This window comes from Aplidium turbinatum, chromosome 4 (assembly GCF_918807975.1).
Source record: "Aplidium turbinatum chromosome 4, kaAplTurb1.1, whole genome shotgun sequence".
Classification (NCBI taxonomy): Eukaryota; Metazoa; Chordata; class Ascidiacea; order Aplousobranchia; family Polyclinidae; genus Aplidium; species Aplidium turbinatum.
In genome coordinates this window covers 45148681-45172306 of record NC_137475.1, presented here as the reverse complement: position 1 = coordinate 45172306, position 23626 = coordinate 45148681, and the positions used below count along the sequence as shown (strand labels likewise).

The 23626-nt window shown below is 37.5% G+C and overlaps 2 protein-coding genes across 2 annotated transcripts; one reads left to right on the top strand and one right to left on the bottom strand.

The window, feature by feature from the left end:
* Positions 1-1314: 1314 nt before the first annotated feature.
* LOC145769636 (ubiquitin-conjugating enzyme E2 D3) lies at positions 1315-8416 on the bottom strand. The gene is made up of 6 exons (XM_082581309.1): positions 8293-8416; positions 6283-6346; positions 4332-4363; positions 3980-4057; positions 3632-3737; positions 1315-1932 (listed from the first exon to the last, which is right to left on the bottom strand). The coding sequence occupies exons 1-6, from the start codon at positions 8314-8316 to the stop codon at positions 1790-1792; spliced, it is 447 nt and encodes a 148-aa protein (XP_082437435.1). The 5' UTR covers positions 8317-8416; the 3' UTR covers positions 1315-1789.
* Positions 8417-17335: 8919 nt separating this feature from the next.
* On the top strand, positions 17336-20122 carry LOC145768389 (S-phase kinase-associated protein 1). Its single transcript, XM_082579872.1, has 4 exons — positions 17336-17538; positions 18126-18269; positions 19077-19217; positions 19396-20122. The coding sequence occupies exons 1-4, from the start codon at positions 17371-17373 to the stop codon at positions 19429-19431; spliced, it is 489 nt and encodes a 162-aa protein (XP_082435998.1). The 5' UTR covers positions 17336-17370; the 3' UTR covers positions 19432-20122.
* Positions 20123-23626: the final 3504 nt, after the last annotated feature.

Sequence of the window (23626 nt, the reverse complement as noted above, 5' to 3'; positions counted from 1 at the left end):
TGTCGTATGGGTGGGAGTAACAATGTTACAGTTGAACGTGGAAGGCCTTGTCAATGCCAACATGTTGGAACACCTAGCCTCAAACGCAAAAAGAATGTTAGTAGTCTACATATGCCCAGGTCCGAAATGATTTGTGCAGTAATCCTTTGAAAAAGCTTGGATTACGGTGACCACTGCGACCTATATGTTCATAAACCTTCTGATCCCTCACGTCCCTGCTAGTGATCCACAATTATTTATAAAAATCTATCAATCACACGTTTGAATAATTCCGGTAGAAGTGTTTCTCGAAGTATTTTAAAGGCGTAACAAGAAAACACACTCTTTTCTGAAGGGCACCGCTTGAAACCTCTCCCGCAAAAAAGCAACAGTGATTCCTTCAATCGAGTCTGTCAGTGCAAGCTATTCATTGTTGGCAGAGCAAGATGTGCCAAATTTCATAAGTTTCGTTAAATCGCAGCTTGTCGCAAGCAACCTGATGGTGATATAACTTGAATTTCTTGTTTGTGCATAGACCTCTCTGCAAAAATTGACCAACTAGGCTACCAATACGTAATCGTTCATTGGGCTTTTAACTAAAGACAAGTTGACTCGCCCCTGTTAGATTGTGAAATAAAAACGCAAGAATTTCTCCGTTTTCAGTGGATGTAACTTTTCGAAGAATACTTGCAACTATCATTACTAATTCATTGAAGTGTCACGTATAAATTGACACTGCACTGAGGTGTTTGCTCATAGCATACCAATCACTCACTTCGGTTGATTTTGAATCTTTATCCTCGGACTGATAAAGCCTTTGATAGATTAATCTTCACGCACACTTGTTAACCGCGCTTTTGACGCAGGGCCGGTTACAGAGATTGGCAGAGTGATGTTTTCTGATTGTTGCCAAGGAATTATGTCATCCACTAGCAGACGCTGAGTGGAGTGCTGTCCTGAAATACGTTGCTCAAGCCGAAGCGTACACCCCGAGAGTCGAACCAGTCGGCGCAGTGCAGTCGCTTTTTTGTACTGTATCGTGCTTTACTATGACACTGAACAAAAGGAGTTTGCTACTGGTTTTTGTTGACGGTTTTGTCTTCTTTCGTACGTCACTGTGGGGGGTTGATAAAAAGCAAGAAAACGGCGTCAAATGATCGCAACTCTCATTTTAGCACAATACCTGATCTAATACTACCAGCATCCACAGTGCTGTTGGGCGTACCTCTTATTGCTGGATCAGTGAATGAGCGTCCTACCAATCAATCGAACTGTCAATATTTGATACTACCGAGATGAACCTCCCAAGTTGCTTTGCAATACCACGCAAATACATCCACGAAGTGTGTTGTACTTACAAGAAAATTTGAAAGAAACGGATACGCTAACCCTAAAATAGACAATATCAAAACGAATATATCCGTTTCGATTGGGCAACCTTCTTGTAACAACTGTCAGCTTCACAATGCATTTTTGGCAAGACCTGAACAACGAAATTCAATCTCACCAAATTATACGTTTTTAGTGAAGTATTTAAACAAATTAAAGGGAAATGGTCCATTGATGAGATGCCTGCCTTTCAAAACTAAAGCCAGGAAAGACACTAAAGATTCGTGGTTGCCAATAAAACTGACAAAAACATGCAGTGTGACAACTTGCCCCGGGTATGAAGGTCAGAAAATTAATTACACCGTGGAGTAAAACTATGAAATCGAATTTTACAGTAATTCAACGTCTTGCAACGTTGAACCGACAAAGAAAATAAGATTTTAATAACAGAAGACGTTTAATATCGCAGGCATGATGTAGTCTAGGCCTGCGCGTACTTCCTGGTCCATTCCTTGGCTACCGTATTATATTTGGTGCGATCCGTTTTAAACATTCGCGCAATATCGGGGACCAGGGGGTCATCGGGGTTCGGGTCGCATAGCAACGAACAAATTGAAAGCAGAACTAGAAAAGCAAGGAAAGTGGTTTAGTTGGTGTCTGGTACTCTGCTAGGTCTCAGCAAAATCAGAAGTTTTACAAAGATGTAAGATCTTCAAACGTTGAATCAACATAAAAAGTCAAATATTAAATAGTTTGTTAACTGGATACGTATAAAATTGCTTAAACGCCATGAGCCTAATCTAACCTCGTCTGCAGGGGCACTGGGAATGCGGAAGTGAAGGGACAAGTGTTTTTATTTTATTTTCAAAAAGGTAGATAAATAGTGAGCATTGAATTTCGTGACCGGTAGTTGTATCTGAATTCACAATTGTTTAATTTCCAGAAAGGAACGGAAAAGGGTGAGCACCCAGAGAAGCTTTCGCAGCATTCCAAATCAAACATTTGGTTCATCAACTGTGACGCTGATGAATCTTTCCATGACAAATGAACAACTTACGAGTGGGTCTCCAACTAAACTAGAAATAGGACCCGTTGTTGGTCAATGACAGAAATGCGACACCAACAGGTCGTGTGGAACCTCGTCGCTCAATAAAGAAGGTTCAGGGCTTTGACAAGGTCATTCCGATGCTACTGTACAATTTCGAAATTTTTTTCTTTGCAGGTGATTCAAAATTAATGCAGGGCGCTCAAGTTACAGCAGAAAGATATTTTGATTGTAAGCAACCAAACCAAGTTAGATTCGTTTGCAGGAAATGTGCTTAAAGAGTTTGTTAAGGCACAAAAGGAAAAAGTTTCAAACACTCTTGTCGTCTTAACAATCCGGATCACGCACCTGACAAGAACAAGGCTGGAGTAAACATTTTACTACGTGGCAAAAAAAGATTGCAAAGTCAAATATTAAAGGTGTTTGTATGGATGCAGCTTATGCCTCACACAAGATTTAGCATTTGTACTCAAAGTTTATGAGTGCCGGAGGTATTTCATAACGGCAAAAAACTTATCGCAGTCTTGAATACCAGATAACCAAAATGAAACCTTGAGAAAATGCTCTCCTGCGCATATTAAAATACTACTATCAAACGTCAGCGATAGCTGTACGAAAAGCCGTCAAAACGTTTGCATTTGTTGAGTATCATTCCAGGACAAAAAAATTCCCTTTTTCTGAAATTTTGATCATCATCATCATAATCCATCGTCGATTTGTTCCCCACTAGTGGGGGTGGCCGATTGTTTCCGCGCAGCAATTGTTTTAATCCCTTTTCTCCATTTCACCCTGTCCCTTGCATCTTCCTCCTTCAGTCCGACTTTTTTAAATTCATCCTTCACTTGTTCTTCTTGGACGACCGCGTTTCCTCTTCCCATCCACCTTTAGATCTAGTGCCTTTCTAAGAAAACTTCCTTCCTCCCTCCTTATCACATGTCCATACCATCTTACTCCATTTGCCCTTGCCAGTTGGTCTATGGTCTCTCTCATCTCTAGCATATCCAACAATTCTTCAGTCCTTTTTTCCCTTCTCGTTTTCACCCCATATATTGCTCTCACCATTGACCTTTCCGTTCTTCTCAGGATTGTCAGTTCACTCTCTCTCAATACCCATGTCTCGCTACCATATAGCATTGCAGGCCGCACACAGCTCCGATATACTTTTTCTTTCATCCTTACTGAAAATTTTCTGCCATGCAACATTTCCCCTGTAAAAATTCCCGACGCCCATGCATACGCGAATATTTCTTTTACATTACACAGCTCAAAATCACTGACCTTTTGATATAGTTAACGCAGGAGACCACTGCGACCTCAATATGTCAAGACAAATGCTTCCATTGCTGTTGATATTAGGATGATAGATCTTTGTAGTGAAGGCAATCTAAAAAAGACAAAGAAGGAAAAGCTTTAGAAGTGTCTGGTACAAAAGTGAATGGATGGACTCGGGCCGCCATGTCGAATTCTTGCTTTCAGATTATCGTCTACTCTCTACTGCAATAGGTTAGTATATAAAAAAAAATTATTTTAATTTATAAAATGGATATTTTCTGGTCGTACAAGAAATTATCTTGTGTAAAATTATCTTTACATACGGTAAAAGAGGAAACAATGAGCCTCACATACCTTGGGTGGCTTGAATGGATAGTCAGTGGGGAAATGAATGGAAAGGAAAAAGACTCCTCCAGCGAATGGCGAGTCGCTCTAAAACAGATCAAAATTCAAAATTCTTTCCACATATCTAACATATAGCCTCCCCCTATAGCACTTTTAGTCTAAAGAACCAATTTTTCTGAATTGCTCGTTTTTAAGTGGACATGAAAGCGACTCTTTCTGTTCAACTTCAAGCATGATTTAGTGTTTTTCCCCAATCCTCATGACATAGCAGCATGCTCCTGTCAGGTCTAAGCTAAGGAACCATCGATACAACTAGTCACACATATGTAACAGACAGCAAGATATTTGAGAAGTAACTTACCGGTCCCATTATTGTGGCTTGCCAGTGAAAATCTGAATAAAATACGAAATAACATTATGAACATCGGCGCCTCAAGCACGCGATAAACTGAACAACGAGATTGCAGCAAAAGTGGGTCAGGCAAATTTACATAAATCTTATTTTCAGACCCTTGACTGTAGTTCAACGTGACAAAGAAGTAATCCATAGACTTTACATACAGGGCATTACACATTAAAAGTACAAGCTTGTAAGTTGTAACCCAGCAACTGTCATTCTTTCAAGTAGTCAATGACGGATTAGCTTGGATACTTTCATGTAGTTATTGAGCAATGTCAGTGGGACAAAACTACGGGTCCACGTCTTTTAGGCGCAGACAGTTAGGCACCGGTCAAATAGGCGCGCACACTGTGGCGTCTGGATATTTAGGTGCGGAGCACTGTGGCGCCCGTTCATTTAGGTGCTATTTCTAGCTTGGCAGGTAGAGCAATGCTTTTCACACAAAGTGTTATATTGAACAGAAAAACATGTTTTGTTAATGCGCGTGTGGAGATTAGGTGCGAGACAACGCTCTACTACTCTTGATATTAGCACATCTCCACAGGACATTTGCTATGCATCCTGAACACAGGTTGCAGCCAGATGGAACCTTACTTAATCTGTTATCTTTCGCAATTACTTCTACTGGGGATGGATAGGTCGTGTGGCGAGTACGTGTGAGACAACGCTCTACTATATGAATACACTTCTATAGGGCGTATGAACCCTGGCTACAAGTTGCAAGCAAAATGGTGCGACTTTGCTCGTTATTAAACCTAGTCGGTCGGTTATTAAACCTAGCTCAGTTAGCCTAGTTGGTTATTAAACCTAGCTCACAAAATTACTAAACTTAATTAAAACATCTAACACAAGTCAATATAAAGCTAAATAGCTTAACAGTTACAGCAAAAATTGGGGGAGCAAGTCTTTTAGGCGCAGACAGTTAAATAGGCGCGCACACTATGGCGTCTGGATATTTAGGTGCGGAGCACTACGGCGACCGTTCATTTGGGTGCTATTTCTAGTAAAGTCTGCAGATTGTATCAGCTTGGCAGGTAGAGCAATGCTTTTCACACAAAATGTTATATTGAACAGAAAAATATATTGTATTTTAATGCGCGTGTTCGGTATTTATTTGTTGTTAGCCCAGGTTTGCATTGGCGAAAACTTTATCAATAAATTATTCAAGTTTAAGAACATAACTGAGTTCACTTTTAGTGAGTCAAATAATAACTACACTAAACATCAGTAAAAAATATACCATAGCCTATATTCAAGCGGGTGGTAGGCTTGAGTGAAGAGTAACTTAGTTTTCTGTCAAAACTCTGACTAGGTTTAATAACGAGCAAAGTCGCACCATTATGCTTGCAACTTGTAGCCAGGGTTCATACGCCCTATAGAAATGTATTCATATAGTAGAGCGTTGTCTCATACGTAGTCGTACCCGCCACACGACCAATCCACCCCCAGTAGAAGTAATTGCGAAAGATAACAGATTAAGTAAGGTTCCATCTGGCTGCAACCTGTGTTCAGGATGCATAGCAAATGTCCTGTGGAGATGTGCTAATATCAAGAGTAGTAGAGCGTTGTCTCGCACCTAATCTCCACACGCGCATTAACAAAACATGTTTTTCTGTTCAATATAACATTTTGTGTGAAAAGCATATTTGCTTTACCTGCCAAGATGATACAGTCTGCAGACTTTACTAGGAATAGCACCTAAATTAACGGGCGCCACAGTGCTCCGCACCTAAATATCCAGACGCCACAGTGTGCGCGCATATTTGACCATCGCCTAACTGTCTGCGCCTAAAAGACGTGGACCCAAAATTGGTGATGTATCCATTTATGAATTAATATGATAACACAGTGCTAATCCCTATAAATAGATTGCAAGCATAAATATATAACACTGGTACAGCATAATACTCACGATCATCTCCGACTGGTCCTGCACTGCATTGTGCAGGGGGGTCTTTGCTTAGGTCTGATAATTCCTAAAATTAAACAAAGTTATGTACAAGTCATGTTCTTTGTAGCATTGCTTAGCTGCCGCCTGCCAGCAAGGATTCTGTGCGGCTCAACATACCAATTACAGGCCTCTAATCTCATAAACAACTTCAAAAAAGAAAAAAAATACACAAAGTTGAAACAATTTGAGTGCGTAGTAGACTATTTGAATGAAACCTATACTTGTCAACAAAAATCAGTGGTTTAACTCCAAGCTAAAATTCCAAACCTACATTTCCATCCCTGGTATCATATCTGTTTAATTCATAGCAATCTATATTCACAGGCCTTGACAACGTACAAACTGGAGGTTAACTGAAGGCCAATGTAATTTCAATTTTGATCTAAATTTACTTTATCGCTTTGAAATGATAGTTTTGACTTGCCAAAGTATGACCATTTAATCTCAAATAACGACAAAACTTCTAATTTTGCCTTAAAAAAATGACAACTCTTTTCCAATTACCAGTGTTGCCAGATGCTTTTTATATTTTCCAGCAGAAGTGCCAAAACGTAATCTATTATTGTAAGCTACTAGTCGAAGTATTAGTCTTGTTTGTGTTTTCTTTTTTGATTGTAACTAATTTGGTTAAATTGTTGATTAATTTCACTTTCATAACTCAAATTATTCTTTCCAGGGTGGCAACTGACTAGTTGACCGTATGGTCGTTTCGTTGTCTCCCTATCAATAACAAAACCTAAACATTGTATGTATTATTGTTTTATGTCACTTTTGTGTTTTGTTTTTTGATAAATAAACGATTGATTGATTGAATAGTAACAAAAGTAGCTCAAAGTCACATGTAGCGCCCGAGCACTCTCTCTAGTGTCACGCGCGCTTCAATCCATTTCATTTGTACAAATACCGCGGGCTTTTAGCGCAATCCTGCGTTTTCCTCAAAAATCTATGGAATTGTAAGCAATGAATTTGTGGAAGAATGCCTAATCGCATTTTGACTACTGACTAGTGCTTCATGGACACATAGATTTTCCGTTATGTTACATTGTATGGTTGTGTACAGCGTTTGCAATGGCCACAGTAGCGCTTTCTCAATCAAGACTAGGATCCTTCTTAAGCAACTTGAACCATGATTTCTGACTCACTTTGGTTACTTAGTCTTACGCGGTCGTCCAAGAAGAACGTGGAAACAACAAGTGAAGGATGAATTTAAAAAAGTCGGACTGAAGGAGGAAGATGCAAGGGACAGGGTGAAATGGAGAAAAGGGATTAAAACAATTGCTGCGCGGAAACAATCGGCCACCCCCACTAGTGGGGAACAAACCGACGATGGATTATGATGATGATGATGAGTCTGACTTAGCGGTATTCAGTTTTACTCAAAAGAATTCTTAATATTTTAAATCAAGCTAACCATGTAGGACGACAGCATATTGTACTGGGTTCTGGTGGTGGAATCATTAGTCGTTCTGGTGTTTTTAGTCAGTGTTCTTGTTGGATTCTGTCGTTCATTGCTACTCAGTTAAAATAAGTGAATAAACGTATCAATAGTGACTTCGCATCTCGGTCACTTCTCGCCATTCAATCATGCCCAAGAGTGTCGCCGTCCTAATGATGCCTGTGTAGTGTGTATAGGCGGGCATGCTAATTGCTAATCAGCAGCGTCTGTTATATCACACAAAATATACACAAAGACCTTATTAACTAATACTCAAACCATCAACTTATACTAGTGATTTTGGCTACTAACAAATCGACCTTCAGTCAAATTTAAAGCTGCACATTGTCATGGCTTGTAAATAAAGGTCGCCATAAGTTTAATTTTTATTTCACATGCTTTGACTAAAGTAGCATATACATAATTGCAACAAGTTGATTTGATAGACTACCGTATTAACTGCATAACTCCATCCAAGCCAATAAGATGCTTAGTAACACAAATAAAGTAAACAGCATCAACACAATTTATTTTACCTTGTTTATCCGTTTTAAAGCCATGCTGTGTCAGTATTAGAAGCAGACAAAACAAATAAAATTTACAGTCACTATAATTATCACTAAAGTCACTGTAAAAAACTTAAATGTCAATTGTTTGACTATACTGTAATGTGATACATAGTAAGTCAGCTTGCAATGAATGAGGTTTAATCTATAACCCAGGCAAATTATAAACTACCGGTTAAAGTTTTATAGCCTAACTGTATTGGAGAATGTGAATTGACAGAAGATCTTGCAGCATGTGTATCTTAAAATTGCACGCGATTTTCATCCCACATCTGTATATTCTACATATCTTATCAAAGCTTATGTTTTCAAAGTGGCTATTTTTACAGCGCTGGTTGCGATCAAAAAGCTTTGTTTTGTCATAAATATTGCCAGAGTTAGGGTTTTTCTCTCTTCTTAAGACTTGAACATTTCTCAAATTACAAGTTTTTGTCATTAACAGCTTTGAAGTTTTCTCAAATAAGGACAGAAGTCCTTATCTAGATTCTGGAAACACTAGTATCCTCAACCTAGCCATATCATCATCTTTTTCGTGTAGCGTCTCAGTAGAGTGCTATCTTTTTTAATGCTTGTAGGTTTTACGCCGTGTAAGATTTTAAAGTGAAATGGTAGGCGGCGTAAATTCTACAGGAACCTTTACTTGCATCAAACAAGCTTCTGATAATAAATCTAGTCAATGTTCTTAACAGAACAGAAAATCTCACAAAAAGTAATTTCACCACCTCAATGGTTCTCTGACTTCGAGTTTCGATAAAGAAAGTTCTAGGAAGTGTTGCCAGAGCTAATGAATTAAATGATAAAAGATACATTTCCACGGCTCATGTCAAAGTTACCTAACTACCAGCCACGTATTAAAATTCCACAATCGACAGATTGCATAACAACAAACGATACATTGTCATAAACAAATTTTCAAGATAGTTTTCCATGTAGAGGCACTTTGTAGATAGATAATTTGAAAACAGCAACCTATTATGTTGCCATCTGTTGTGGTAATGCTACTGTCTGTTGTGGTATTTAGATAGCTATGGTACTATTTTATTCGTATTTTGTATGATTGTATTGTACTGTTATCGCAACAGACAAAATAAAAGGTTTCCCTCTCTCTTATGTTGATTGCAGTATGGTCTCAAACTCAGTTCAATGTGTCACAGCATGAAATATAACATATTAGTTTTATTTATGTTCACCTGGTTTGTTTAATGGGTTCATAAAGAAAAAAAAATCCTAGCAAATATAACCGAATAATCAGTGTGTCATGTCTATAAAATTATATGCTGTTTTGCATGCACTAAGGAATTTTCCAAATTAGTGTAAAATTTTGTTATCTGGCAACTCTAATTCCAGAGGCAAGCATAAATTCCATTTTGGGTGATGGCTATTATTTTCACAACTATTCGGTTTCTTCTCTCTCAGGGAACTGCAACTTATCATTATTATGAATTTAAGAAAAGCATAAAAAGTTTTGAAGCACTATCTCAGCAACCGACATTAAAAAACAAAAACTCTTTACCATTTTTTAATTACTTTACAATGCAATTTTTCAACAGAAGCTTTATTTATTGTAAAACAAAAATTGAGACCTAACCTAATTTTCGGGTTTTCGCATTTGTAAGCTCCATCTAAAACGTGTACAACAGTTTTTGAAGTTTTATTTAACATAATTGTAACACGGTTATCATCGAACATAATTTGATTTGGCTTATGCTGCTTATTTTTCCCTTCTAGAAAAAATGAAGCTACTACACTTGATTTGCTTCGCAATTTTCAGTGCAATTTTCTTTTACCAAGTAACAAGCATCAATTTCTATAGAGTTGAAGAAACTACTACGTAGCTTTAGTTTTTAAATTTCACAATTTAAAGCAACTTTATATTCATATTTGAATGTTGAAGTCGAGTTGAACTATACTCTGTTCTTTTGGGCTCACACAATGAATACGTTAATGAAATAGACGTGACGTTAGCAACTCACCGGTTTGAATGTGAGTGAAGATAAGAATGCTTCACAGACAAAAACCTACTTTCCGTTGTTAATGTTAAAGTTCAGTTTGATTGTTCGATAGAACCTGTGAGGTTATTGCCGTTAGATGTTGCTATCTTGTTATATTTTTCATAATTAATGTATCCGGAAGGAAAAAGACAATCATGAACTTGCTACAATAATAAGTAAAGTACCAGCACACCAAATAGCTGGAAAAAATCTTTCTTTAACTTCGGTTATTGTCAAGTGTCCTCGCATATTGTTTTCACTTTAAGAAATAAAATGCAACTGAACTGTAAAGGTGCTAGCCCTTGAAGGCTTGAAGGGCATTAAATGTACAATTTGATAGTTTGTAGTGGATCTATGTATTCAAGGATTTTGCTATGTAAAACATAGTAAAGTAACATAATTTGTGTGGTCTTTTCAGACAATGAAAATATCACTAATCAAAAGTGTTTTTCCTCAACAATCGTAGTTGCCACAAATTTGGAACAAAGTTTTTATCTGGTGACATTGATTCAAATTTGAAGCAGCTTGTTCAATTATGTTTATTTGCTGCTCCCAGGAATCTTTTGTGGCTCATTTTTAACAAAGTGGCTATTTTTACCCACTGGTTGCCATGGTTACAATCAAGTTTTGCCAGAGTTAGGATTAAAGTTAGGAATGGTTAAGGTAAGGGTTAGAGAATAAAGGTAAGGTTTTGATCTTTGCCCAGAACTAAAAAAAAAATTCCAAAATAGCCTACAAGTTTTTGTTTTCAACAGCTTTAAACTTTTCTCAAATTAGGGCAGAATTCCTTATCTGGCAACGCTTATGAGGCTATATTTACAGGCTATTGCACACATAAGTCAGGCTCAAGTGGTGCTAGGTATGAGGCTGTGGTTATTATAGCAATGCCTATATATTAGGGTGGAGTGAAAAAAATTTTTTTTTTCAAATCAAAAAATCAGGTTAACCAAAAGTGGCGTATGGACCTAAAACCAACTTCTGAGAAGGTTTTGGGTTTGTGCCACCTACACTAGGGTGAGGCTGATGCCCCCTATGACTCCCAATTTTTCTGGCCCTTTCAACAAATGTTCTATATCATATGCATATAAATAGTAAAAATCCAAACTTTCAGAAAAATTGATTGACCCCTTGGGGTGCCAGTTTCATGTTCAAATTCCTGCAGTGGCGTGCTATGCATACCCTTTAGCTTTGTATAGCAAAATCTAAAGAAATTGCCATTTTTAGCAATGTTAAATCAATTTTGGATCTACTCAACAGGCCATGAATATGATCAAGGTGAGGTAATGGTCATACCGCTTGTAAATACATGAGAATTGGAGGCATTGCTTCGAGGGAGGCTACTTACCATCAGCATGGCAGAACAACAAGGCAGCAACATACGCTATATATAGGGCTAATGTGGTCAACGATTTGCTGTAGGTTCTCAATTCATTTCAGTTCAGCCTAGGTACAAAAACATAGAACATGGAACTATGTACTATGGCGATACTATAAACTATGTACAGAGGTTCATGCAGTGCAGTGGCGTATTGCTTTCACTGATGAAATACAAGCATTGCATCCAGGTGGAACATGAAATAAAAGAGAAGCTGCCAAAAAAGTTGCTAATCAAATGGTTAGATCATATTCACTTGCAAACATAAACGCAATTACACAAAAGAAGATGGATGGAAAAATTGTTAATTTTTACGAGAAAGATTTAAAAAAGTTGTAAAAGATAAATGCCACTGATCTTGATCACAATACAGCAATAATGAATTTTCAGAATGTTTTAATCAAAACTTTGCCAATTTGGCTTAAAAACATATTCAAGTTGCGGAGGAAGAAGATGTCAAATTTTTAGAAAGTATGATGACAAACAGGATTGCCACATTTGCAGGTCGAGACATGGTAACAATAGAAAAAAGAAAAATGGAACCGAGCAGCACTCTGTAGAATTAGCTAAAAAGGAAGAAGACAGGAAAAAGATAGACAATTCATAGACACAACACTTGATGAAACAGCAGACTTTTCATCTGATAATGACTCGGGAACTGAAGCTATTTTGCCAACATCTTACAAAAGGTGTCATCGTCAAAATGTTAAAGATGGCACAACGATTCGGGTGCCTTATGATATTCTCAAATACCCTTCGATAGTTGGGTGTTGTCTGAGGAACAAAATTAGCCCTGTGGCCGCTTCCATAAGGATAAGGGAATTTATCACTGCGTGTGGTGGAGATATGTCAAAGGTGAACCTTAATTATACACCGGCACTGAGGTATCGCACAAAAACAGCTAAAGAAACTGCCAGTGCCATTAAAGAAAAGTGGCAACCTCCGTTACCTGGGACTAGATCCCTACATTGGGATAGAAAGCTAATGTCCAGCCTCAATTTAAAGGTCAATGATGAAAGGCTGCTACATGTCCTTGTTTCTGGTCCGAGTGGCGCTAAACTTCTAGGAACGCCTAAGTTGCCTGCTAGCTCATCAGAACCTATGGGAAAATTGATCAGTACTCCAACAGAAAAGCTACTTGATGATTGGAACTGCAAAGCATCGGTGGAAGCTATGGTGTTGATACCACCAGCTCCAATACTGGCCACATCACAGCTAGCTGTATTGCCATCCAAAATCAGTTAAATAAATCGTTATTTTGGCATAAATGCAGACATAACGCAGGTGAGCTAATTGTCGGCCGGGTGTTTAATAACCTGCAAATATAATCATCAAAATCTCCTGATGTTATGATATTTTAAAGATTCAAAGAAAACTTCAACAGCCTGTTGTATAGTAGTTTAGACAGAATTTCATTTTCCAATATCGATGATGCTCACCCTGAACTTGAAATATACAAATAAGAGCTGATCACAGTAATGAAAGCTATCTTACATTCCAAGAAAACACCAAGAGATGATTACAAAGAGTTGATTGAGCTCACAGCCTTCTACCTACAAGCAGACATCTCCGATGTACCGGTACACAAAAAGTTCAGGTTCTTGAGCTGTGGGGCAATGCATGAAGCCAGATGGATGGCAAAACTGATTTATGCTATTAAAATGTCACTTTTATCCGAAGAAATTCTTGCCCTTCCAAAGAGTCCCACTGTTTGTACCCCAAAACAAATGTAGAAAATTCAACGTTTTGTAAAATTTGTTCTGTTTTTTTATGTTCAGTGGTGGATAGAATGTGGTTCCTCTGCTGATGCTGCTTACAATAACATCAAGCTTCTGAAAAAATCCTCCTTTATAAAGAAATTGCAGAGTCAGCTTCATTTGCCTTCAAAAAACATCTTTAGTATCTGACAGCAGAATCTTTCCCGTGAACTTGTTCAGTGACAAAGTAAATGAAGTTGACAAGCAAAGCTACAAAACTGCTGTCTTTTGAAAAAACATCAAAACCCTTAAAAAGATACAGCACTGGGTTTGGAAAACCATGGCAGTTTCCTGATACTTGCACTTTCACCTATTCAATTACATACAAGGATTGGTTGAAACGAGACTCTTGGTTTTTCTTAAGTGTTGAACATTAACACAGAGTTTTTGATAAGCCTGTCTGCTCGTGGAAAACGGTCAACGGATATCAATTTTCTTAATGCCAAAGATGTTATCAAATCTCTGCTGGTTACCAATGATTGTGCAGAAAGAGGTGTTAAACTCACAAGTGATTTTATCAGTGGATGTAGGCTGGAAGAAAACTTTCAAAACGTGCTGAAAGTTGTGGAACATGAGCTGAACCAAATCTCTTTCTCTAACCAAAGAAAACGACACAAATTGACTTCATAAATCATTCTTATTCTATCCTTGGGTCTTTTCAACAATATCAAACTGTGAAAAATGGTATTGACAATGAAGTTCCTTTTGGCAAAACAAATTTTTGATTGTATTAGAAACACACTTTATGTGGGTTTTTTTTAACAAAAACAACATTTTTTTTAAATTGTCAGATCAAAACTGGCACCCTTAAATGGTCATTTTTCACATTTTTTCTTTCAAATAGTAATTATAGAGAGGCTGTAGAACATATATATATACAAAGGGCCGAATGACTAGCTCAAGTTTTTAATTTTTAAGGGGCACCAGCCTCACCCTAACCTACACCCAGGTGGCCCATAATTTTTAAAGGTCATCCGAGGGTCAAATTTCATGAAAATCCCATAACTTGGAAACCGGTTAAGCTAGAATGTTGGTTTTTGGCTTAAAACTTCCAGAAGGTCCATGTTTATATATGCTCTAATGCAACTTTTGTCTCTATTTTAACTACATAAGCTGATAATAATAAAAAATGACGTTTTAGTTTGAAAGATATGTAACGTGAAGAATTGAAAATGCTATATTTGAACTATTTGCACCCATAGTTATGTGTTAAGGCATAATAGGTACAAACTGACTAAGTATATACTGCTTAAAATACTTTCTAAGTAGTTGGTACAAAGGATATGCAAGCAACAATCATGGATATGTGACAAAAAAACTCAATGACAAAAATAATGTAGCAAAGACTCTTATGCAATAATGTTACAATGTTATTTGACATTAAGTTTCAAAATTTACATCTTTGGTTTCCATGAAATTTATAAGGAACTACTTACAATCAGGGTCACATTATAAAAATTATCATGTGGTGAAAAAATATTGAAAACCTTCAACCTGAAAACATCAGGACTATCAAAGTCAGAAAAAATATGTTTCGACTCTGATCCATTGCAAATTTGGGCAAGGCTGACCCTGGTTTGGTAAAGAGTAAAGACCCTTGCCAACCTTAAGCCACCACTGTTTGCAATGAGTGTTACAGAAACCATGACATCAACTCATTTATAATTACACGTATCCAATAGCAATACACAGCCAGGGGCTCCAAGAGGGGGGGGAAGTCGGGCAACTTTCCCCCCTAGGATAACATTGTAGCCTAAAGGAAAAACGAGTAGCTTTTCGTTTTTTCACGTTTGAGGGGGCCCATTTTTGCCACTAAAAATGATAGTGTACCAACTTAAAAAAAAACAATTTTTTGAATGAAATAGGCAGTTCCAAGTATTTTTCGATCATAGTATATATATGTAACTTCAAATGTATCTCATCAAGAACAAATCATTCTCGTATTAAGGTAGGCGATGTTAAACTGCTTCAAGACGTAAAATTTGATGCTGTTAAGCCTACTGATTTATGCATCATCAATTTTCTATTGTTTTAACTTGAAAACTGGTGCTGCTGCGTTTGGCTAAGCGTGTAGCCTACTATTTTTGCTTGACCAACGGAACCTTGACTTAAAAACTGCGTTAGCCAGGCGTAAGTCCACCCTGTTAGCTCAGTGGTTATGCGCCCGGCTCAAGATGACGCAGCGCTGGTTTGACTCTCGTGGTCATATCATTTTTGGAGTAATTGATCTACTGTAGCTTGTGTCATTTTCAAGTGTAACCAGGCCAGATAGGAAATTCAAAATAAAGCTGCCTCATTCAAGAAGCCTACTTGAGCAGTTTCAAATCCATGCTTCTCTGCATTTGTTTTTCCTTTACAATATTATGCTAGGGGGGAAAGTTTCCCGACTTTCCCCCCTCTCGGAGCCCCTGGCTGTGTATTGCTATTGGATACGTGTAATTATAAATGAGTTGATGTCATGGTTTCTGTAACACTGATTGCAAACAGTGGTGGATTAAGGTTGGCAAGGGTCTTTACCAAACCAGAGTCAGCCTTGCCCAAATTTGCAATGGATCAGAGTCGAAACATATTTTTTCTGACTTTGATAGTCCTGATGTTTTCAGGTTGAAGGTTTTCAATATTTTTTCATCACATGATAATTTTTATAATGTGACCCTGATTGTAAGTAGTTTCTTATAAATTTCATGGAAACTAAAGATAATGTCAAATAGCATTGTAACATTATTGCGTATGAATCTTTGCTACATTATTTTTGTCATCGAGTTTTTTTTGTCACATATCCATGATTGTTGCTTGCATATCCTTTGTACCAACTACTTAGAAAGTATTTTAAGCAGTACTCAGTCAGTTTGTACCTATTATGCCTTAACAGATAACTATGGGTGCAAATAGTTCAAATATAGCATTTTCAATTCTTCACGTTACATATCTTTCAAACTAAAACGTCATTTTTTATTATTATCAGCTTATGTAGTTAAAATAGAGACAAAAGTTGCATTAGAGCATATATAAACATGGACCTTTTGGAAATTTTAAGCCGAAAACCAACATTCTAGCTTAACCGGTTTCCAAGTTATGGGATTTTCATGAAATTTGACCCTCGGATGACCTTTAAAAATTATGGGCCACCTGGGTGTAGGTGGCACAAACCCAAAACCTTCTCAGAAGTTGGTTTTAGGTCCATACGCCACTTTTGGTTAATTTGATTTTTTAATTTGAAAAAAAAAATGTTTTTCACTCAACCCTACTACGGTATATATTTGGTTCCTGGATTAAGGCATTTGTCATATTTTGACAGATTAGAAAAATTAAACTTGCCTACTCTAGCATTCCGACGTCTTCGCCATGATATTATTCAAGTGTATAAATATTTAAATGGTTTTTATGATGTAATTACACTGTATTGTTTCAAATGAATCCAAATACCTATGATACAAGAGGCCATAACTTAAAATTGTATAAGCCACAAACTATGTCATTATGTCAAGGCTGAGAAGCAACTTTTTCACAGTACGTGTAGTAAATGCCTGGAATAATTTATCACCAACAGTCATAAATGCACTTAGCTTGAATGCATTCAAGGGAAGGCTTGACAAGCACTGGAGCAGTGATCCATTGAAATTTACCTTGAAATCATCTTATGATATATATATGTATTAAGTGACAGTACTATTGTGTATGTATTTTTCATGTACATATGATCGTATATTTTTCATTTTCTGCTCCCACTAATATGTCTTCTAAAAGTTTATATACCGTATGTTATCAGATGTTAAATTGATGGTTAGAGTTTTATTAGTTGTAAAACTAGCTTATTGGCGTTATTAGATTAAACAAAAAAAAATGATTTTTGTTGAGTTGAATTTAACTTTTTGTTATATGACAGGTTAAGTGTTTAGGGACTGATATTTTTATTTCAGTTATAATGCCAAATATCAAGCTTCAAAGTCATGATGGTGAAACCTTTTTCGTCGATGTTGAAATAGCTAAACAGTCAGTCACCATTAAGACGATGCTGGAAGATTTAGGAGTCGATGAAGATGATGAAGAAGGTGTTCCTCTTCCCAATGTAAATGCAGCAATTTTAAGAAAGGTGAAGTATAAATACATGTCAGTAAACTTACTAGTTTGTCAGTAAACTATTTTCTGGGCAGATACAGTAGGCCTCATAACTTGTCATCCAGGCTCACCAATCATTTTGGATTAAACATATTTACTTTAAATCTTGCCACTGCCGTTATGTTTAATGGTGTGGACTGTAACTGTGTATACTCTGTGTCTTGACAACAGATCATTATTTATATACTGTCTTTCTAGAGAAGTTTCAGCTTTAATAGTTTTGCAATTTCATGTCAAAAAATCATCAAAAATGTTCATTTCATGCAGTATGGATGAATGCATTTTGATCTGATAAAGCCAGTTGCTTTTTATACTTTATGCATTGGCTTGATTACATTCCTATTGTATGTATACAATAAAAATTGTTCTGAACTCTGACAGAGCAACCTGTAGTTGGCAGGTTGCTTTTGTGGAAATGTGTGGTTAAAGCATTAAGTCAATCATAAAATAAATAAATAGCCCAGCAAAGGTTTCAATCATGCTTTATAGAAACAAATTGCTAAGTCTGGTTGCGTGTTACTGTTTAAACTTTAAACCATGATAATATTTTATTTGTTACAGGTGATTCAGTGGTGCACGCAACATAAAGATGATCCTCCTCCTCCTGAGGATGATGAGAACAAAGAGAAACGTACTGATGACATCCCAGTTTGGGACCAGGAATTCCTTAAAGTTGATCAAGGAACTCTTTTTGAATTAATTTTGGTAATTCCAGCTGGCTACTAGCTTTTTGCCAAACGGTTGGTTTAATTTTATCTTCAGCTGATCATTTTGGGTGCTTTACCTCTAGAAGTGCGCACTGCGCATGTCTGTATACATGGACATGTGCATCATACAAACACAAAGACATTTAGCAATAAGGAAATTAAACGTTTGGAAATTAAATTTAAGAAAATTGCCACACCCACGGAGGCGGCGATGTACTCGGGAGAATGTGCGCCAACTTAGGTTGCTAGGGCCAGGCCATGAAGTCGAGGTGCTTGTGAAAGGAAAGTGGATCGAAAGTTTGTGGACTGTAGCACCCGTCTGCAGAATTTAGAATGGCGGAACGAGCCAGGCTTAACTTTCCGCAATGCAAAAAAGTATTGCGGCCTTCGAGTTAGTTCACAAGTAGCCATTCATTTAGCCCTCAGAGCAATTTGAGACCCTTGCTCTAAATGGTTTGGTTACGGTACCAAATGTTTATTGAGCGGTTATATCTGTGTACAGTGGCGTACGCAGGATTTTCTCAAGGGGGGGGCCATTGAGAGTAGCGTAGCCAGGAATTTTGAAAGGGGGGGTTTTGACGACCGGCGGGCGAAGCCCGACGGCGTTTTCGCTTAAGACGACACCCAGCGGCGGGGGGTCTGGGGGGCCTCCCCCAGAAAATTTTGAAAAATTACTTTGAATTTGGTGCATTCTGAGAGCATGGCCCAATGCCCCCCCCCCCCCCTGCGTACGCCACTGTCTGTGTAACACCCGAACATTGCGAACAATGCCGAACATAGCATCTTAGCGCATCATGATTTGCAGGCGGCAAACTATCTGGACATCAAAGGCCTGCTGGACGTGACTTGCAAAACAGTCGCTAATATGATTAAAGGGAAATCCCCTGAGGAGATCCGAAAGACATTCAACATAAAGAATGACTTCACAGAAGATGAGGAGGCTCAGGTGAGGAGCATTTAGTAATATCTTCATTCTTATTTATAAATTGCAATCTCGCTTTCTTGCACCTGATTTGTCGTTTTTATGAGATAATTCCTTTATTACTTTCTTTGTCATAAGCGAAGCTGGGTGATTATCTTCTTGCTAAGAATAGTACTTTGCTGATAACTCTTCTCTTTTACAGGTTAAGAAAGAAAACCAATGGTGCGAAGAAAAATGAACCTCACTGTGAGACCTACTTATTAGTTTATAGCTGTCTGTAGAAGTGTTCAGTTGACAAATTTGACTGTCGTCTCGAAACTTTTCCTCATGTTGCTTGCAATTGATTGTGACGTTCACGATTACCAAACTTCGTACAAAACAAAATTTCTCTGAAATTCCAGTGTTGCTTCTTTGTATTAACTTGGCGTGTCTAGACGTGACTTTCTCCATGAAAACATCTGAACACTTTACTTTTTACAACTCAATCCCTCCAACGTTGGAACCATGTGCAGAATCGTCGCTCAATTTATTTCGGTTTTGTATCGATCACCTTCGTCAACAACCAACATTGTAAGATATCAACGAGACCATGCATCTCAGATAGCAAAATCCATCATTTTTACATCGATTCAACGTCTGCAATATCAAAATGACGGATATTGCTGTTTGGGTCACTGGTCTAATAGAATAATAATGAGCCAAGCGGTGTATGATGAACATGATTGGCCGCTGCTACGATCTCGACCGATACGTTGAAGATCCAACAAACAAAGCGTTGTACCTACACAATATCCTATTTCTCGTTAAAGATTTTTAAACTTTTTTTGTGGAATTTAGAAGTTCATTGATCTAATTTGCGTCAACTGATGCTTCTGCGATGTAGATGTGTATTTTGTAAGTTGCGTGTTAATACATTATTTTACCCTCAACGCAGTGGGCTGGTTGGCGTGGTGATTGAAAAACTGTCAGTTGTAATCAAATTGAGATAAAAAAAAAAACTAGCTGGTACCGTAAGGTAAACTTATGATTCAAAGATTGAGAATTCTTTGAGAATCAACGACAATATTGGTTGAATCTTTATCCTCCGAGTCCGACTGGGAAAGCTTCTTTGAGAGCTTAATCCTGGCAGTGGCGTATATATACGCAGACCCGATCACCGAGATTGACAGAGGGAAGTTTTCGATTGTTGAAATGTTGTTGCCGGGGAATTATTCCATCCATTAGATGCCGCTGAATGGAGAGCAATCCTTAACGTGCGTTGATCAAGCGCACACTCCGCGAGTCGAACCAGCGCCGCGCTTGATCAGTCGCATGGTTTCATTTCGTGGTCTATTCACTGACACATTGGTTGCAATAGAGTTGCTGCGGAAACTAAGTGGCCTAGCTATGTCTGATAAGCAATTGCCTCATTCAGCTGAACGATAAGGTGAAATCACTTTTATATTCTCGAGATCAAGATAAAACTTCCGTCGTAAAAGCGGCTTCCTCACTATTTAGTTCAAATGACGAACGATAAATTCTAAGATCCTCAGTCATTACGGAGGCAAAATCTTCTAATAAACTTGACATGAGCTGGTACAATAGTACATACGGTAACAATGTTGAAGTCTGCAAACTGATTAAAACGTCAATGCACTGAATATGGAGCAGCAGAGCACAATAGGCCGGTCTGATGATTAAACATAATTGAGCATTGCTTTCAAATATATTGTGTAGAATTTGGTGCAGCACATTTTCATTGATACGGTACGGAAGCATAGAAAAAGGAACTCTCAAATCGCCCTGTCGTCGACCTCACTGTTGGACATGGTCTTTGTTTCATTACTATTTGCACCAGACCAACAAGTCCATGTTACCAACACAACACGCCAAATAACAAAGTTAAAAACTGATGAAGAAGATAGACAATACTGTTGGGGAAAATTGTCAATGAGTATAGTGCGAATGGCACCATTGAAACACTACAACTTGCCAGGTGAACTGATGCAGCAACTGCTTAAACATTTACAATTACATGGACATAAAAAGTTGGAGAAGCGAAGTATCCTATTGTGCTCAATATTAAAATGTTATGTTCTATTTGAATACAAGCACTTGCATATGTCGGGTACCATACGGAAACCATCGTTACATGCAACAAACATGACTTACGGAGTCAAGCAAAAACTTTAAACACTAAAGAAAGAAACTTTTATAATGTTAAATGTAGTGTTGTTGCTGGGTTCTGTCTGTTTCTGGTCTAAAGAAAGTAAGCTACTAATTATTTCCTAAATTGTCAGCATCTACCCAGTGCTGCAATTTTAACATTGATATTGGTTTTTAAATGAACAAAAGGACAACCTTATTGATTCAAGATTCGAATCTATTCTTATGCTTGCATGAAATCATTCATGTGCTTTCTTGGTGAAAATCCGGCACTTGAAACAATCCTTCCTTCATCACAGGCATATATGGAATCGGAATCACAGATATTTTTTTTATGTTTCTTTGAACAATTGTTCTGATCAAATCAGTAAAAAGAGTATTTGTTTTCTGACTGAAAGACAGCAAATCACACAAAGGTTGGTGTGGTCTGTACAACGTTCTCCAAATCTTGGAGCAGTGAGTAAGTGACCAAGGGTTTAATTGCGGCAGATGATGCTTCATTCCATACTTCCATTCCATGACTTCACAAACCAACTACTAAGAAACTTATAACTGCAAAACAATACAAAGATAACATGCAGTTTACTGTAAATAACAATGTGGCAATACAAAAAAGTAAACGACCAGACAAGAAGACATCCCAATGATATCTTCATTCATTGCATTAGCGATTTGGTTTACCTTTCCATTTTCTTTTATGGAACGAGTTTTTTAACAAATCAGTTGGCATTAAATAACAGAAACGAATGTCTGTAATCTAGCATAGGATCTACTATCCTTAGCACAATTAAACATTTATTTCAAAAACAAAACATTTTAACTGTTTTTATCTTGTGTGTCCAACAGATCAAACATAGTTTTTAAAGATACGGTACAGAAAACACTATTTTTTATTTTATTTTTCGTTTTTTTTATATTGCTACGTAAGTTATCATGAAGGTGAAAAAGCACTACTGTGCTTGCAACACCATTATTACGGTATTATTATTAATGCGTCCGGGACGAAAAACATACTAACTACAAAAATCGATATAGACCTACCAGCACGTTAATGAACGGGAAAAGGTGGCAAAACCTTGAAAGGTTTAAAACGGGCCTGAATGGAAAATCATGTAGTAGACTATATGTCAGTAGTTAGCACGGCCACAAAACCCAAATATGAAGTGTGATTGTATTTTGTATCACGATTTATAATTTTCTAAAAATAGAAAACAATACTGGTGTATATCACCACAAATGCTTGTCAGTATTTTGTCTTGCTTCCATGACTGAGTAACCGTTTTAAGGCGCTGAGGATCAAGATTGCCATCATCGGCAATGTGCTTTATGCTGTCCACTATAAATGTTTTTTCACTAAAGCAAACATTCATGACTGTTGCAGCATTAAGAAGCCACAACACAATGTCGCTAAGGGAAGGTTCACATGTTGTCCATTCATAGCAGCTTTCAGGCACTGATCTAATAGCAACACGAGCACATTCAGTGCTCCGGCGGAGTCGATTGTTGCACTTTTTAAACTGTTTTAATCTTGTTTCAAGGTTTTCCACATCACTGTTACAACTTAAAATCAATTTTGATATAAGTGCTTCCTTGATGTCAGGAAACTTGTTTGCAAGAGAAGTACCTTTTATCTTCGCTCGCTGGCAACATGCCATCTGATCAGCTACATTGGATAATGACGATACATATGGTTGACATCCCTGGAGAAGTTTCATCCATTCTTTAACTTCTTCTTTCAAGATTATCAATGATTTACCAACTGCACGCCTTGCACCATCCATGACACTCAAACACACTATCCTTCATGCTCTATCCTTATAGACGTAAAAACAAATATTAATTAATATTCCATTGCCTATTCTAATATCCTCACAACTTATTCGAAAAAGCAGCAATGCCCAAAGCTGTAAAATTTGCCTTTAAGAATATATTATATAACCATAACTTTTTGCTTAAGCAAGGACTATGATAGACAAAAAGTACAAAGAATAGCGAATACCAAGGCTGTCAATTGGATAATAAGATTTCATTCATAGCCTAACATTCATATCAGCCTAATATTCAGCAGCAGGAGTGAATCTTTATTAGCCTATTTCTTGATAAAATTTTAGGAGATTGAAAGGGTTCGCAAGCAAAAAAGTTTGGGAAGCTCTGGTATAGACAACTACTACAGTATCATAGCCGATGCAGTCTTTGATGAACTAGATGCTCAGTTCGTAAATTCTTCCAATGTTCCCTTTGTCGTCCAGTGTCCCAAAGTGTTCTTGGTTGGCTGATTGATGTATTTC

Coding starts and splice junctions, on each gene's coding strand:
- LOC145768389 (XM_082579872.1), top strand. CDS start 17,371: ATGCCAAATATCAAGCTTCAAAGTCATGATGGTGAAACCTTTTTCGTC. Junction 18,270..19,076: donor CTCTTTTTGAATTAATTTTG/GTAATTCCAGCT, acceptor CATGATTTGCAG/GCGGCAAACTATCTGGACAT. Junction 19,218..19,395: donor CAGAAGATGAGGAGGCTCAG/GTGAGGAGCATT, acceptor TCTCTTTTACAG/GTTAAGAAAGAAAACCAATG.
- LOC145769636 (XM_082581309.1), bottom strand. CDS start 8,316: ATGGCTTTAAAACGGATAAACAAG. Junction 4,364..6,282: donor AGGACCAGTCGGAGATGATC/GTGAGTATTATG, acceptor TATTTTATTCAG/ATTTTCACTGGCAAGCCACA. Junction 3,738..3,979: donor ATCCATTCAAGCCACCCAAG/GTATGTGAGGCT, acceptor TGTCTTTTTTAG/ATTGCCTTCACTACAAAGAT.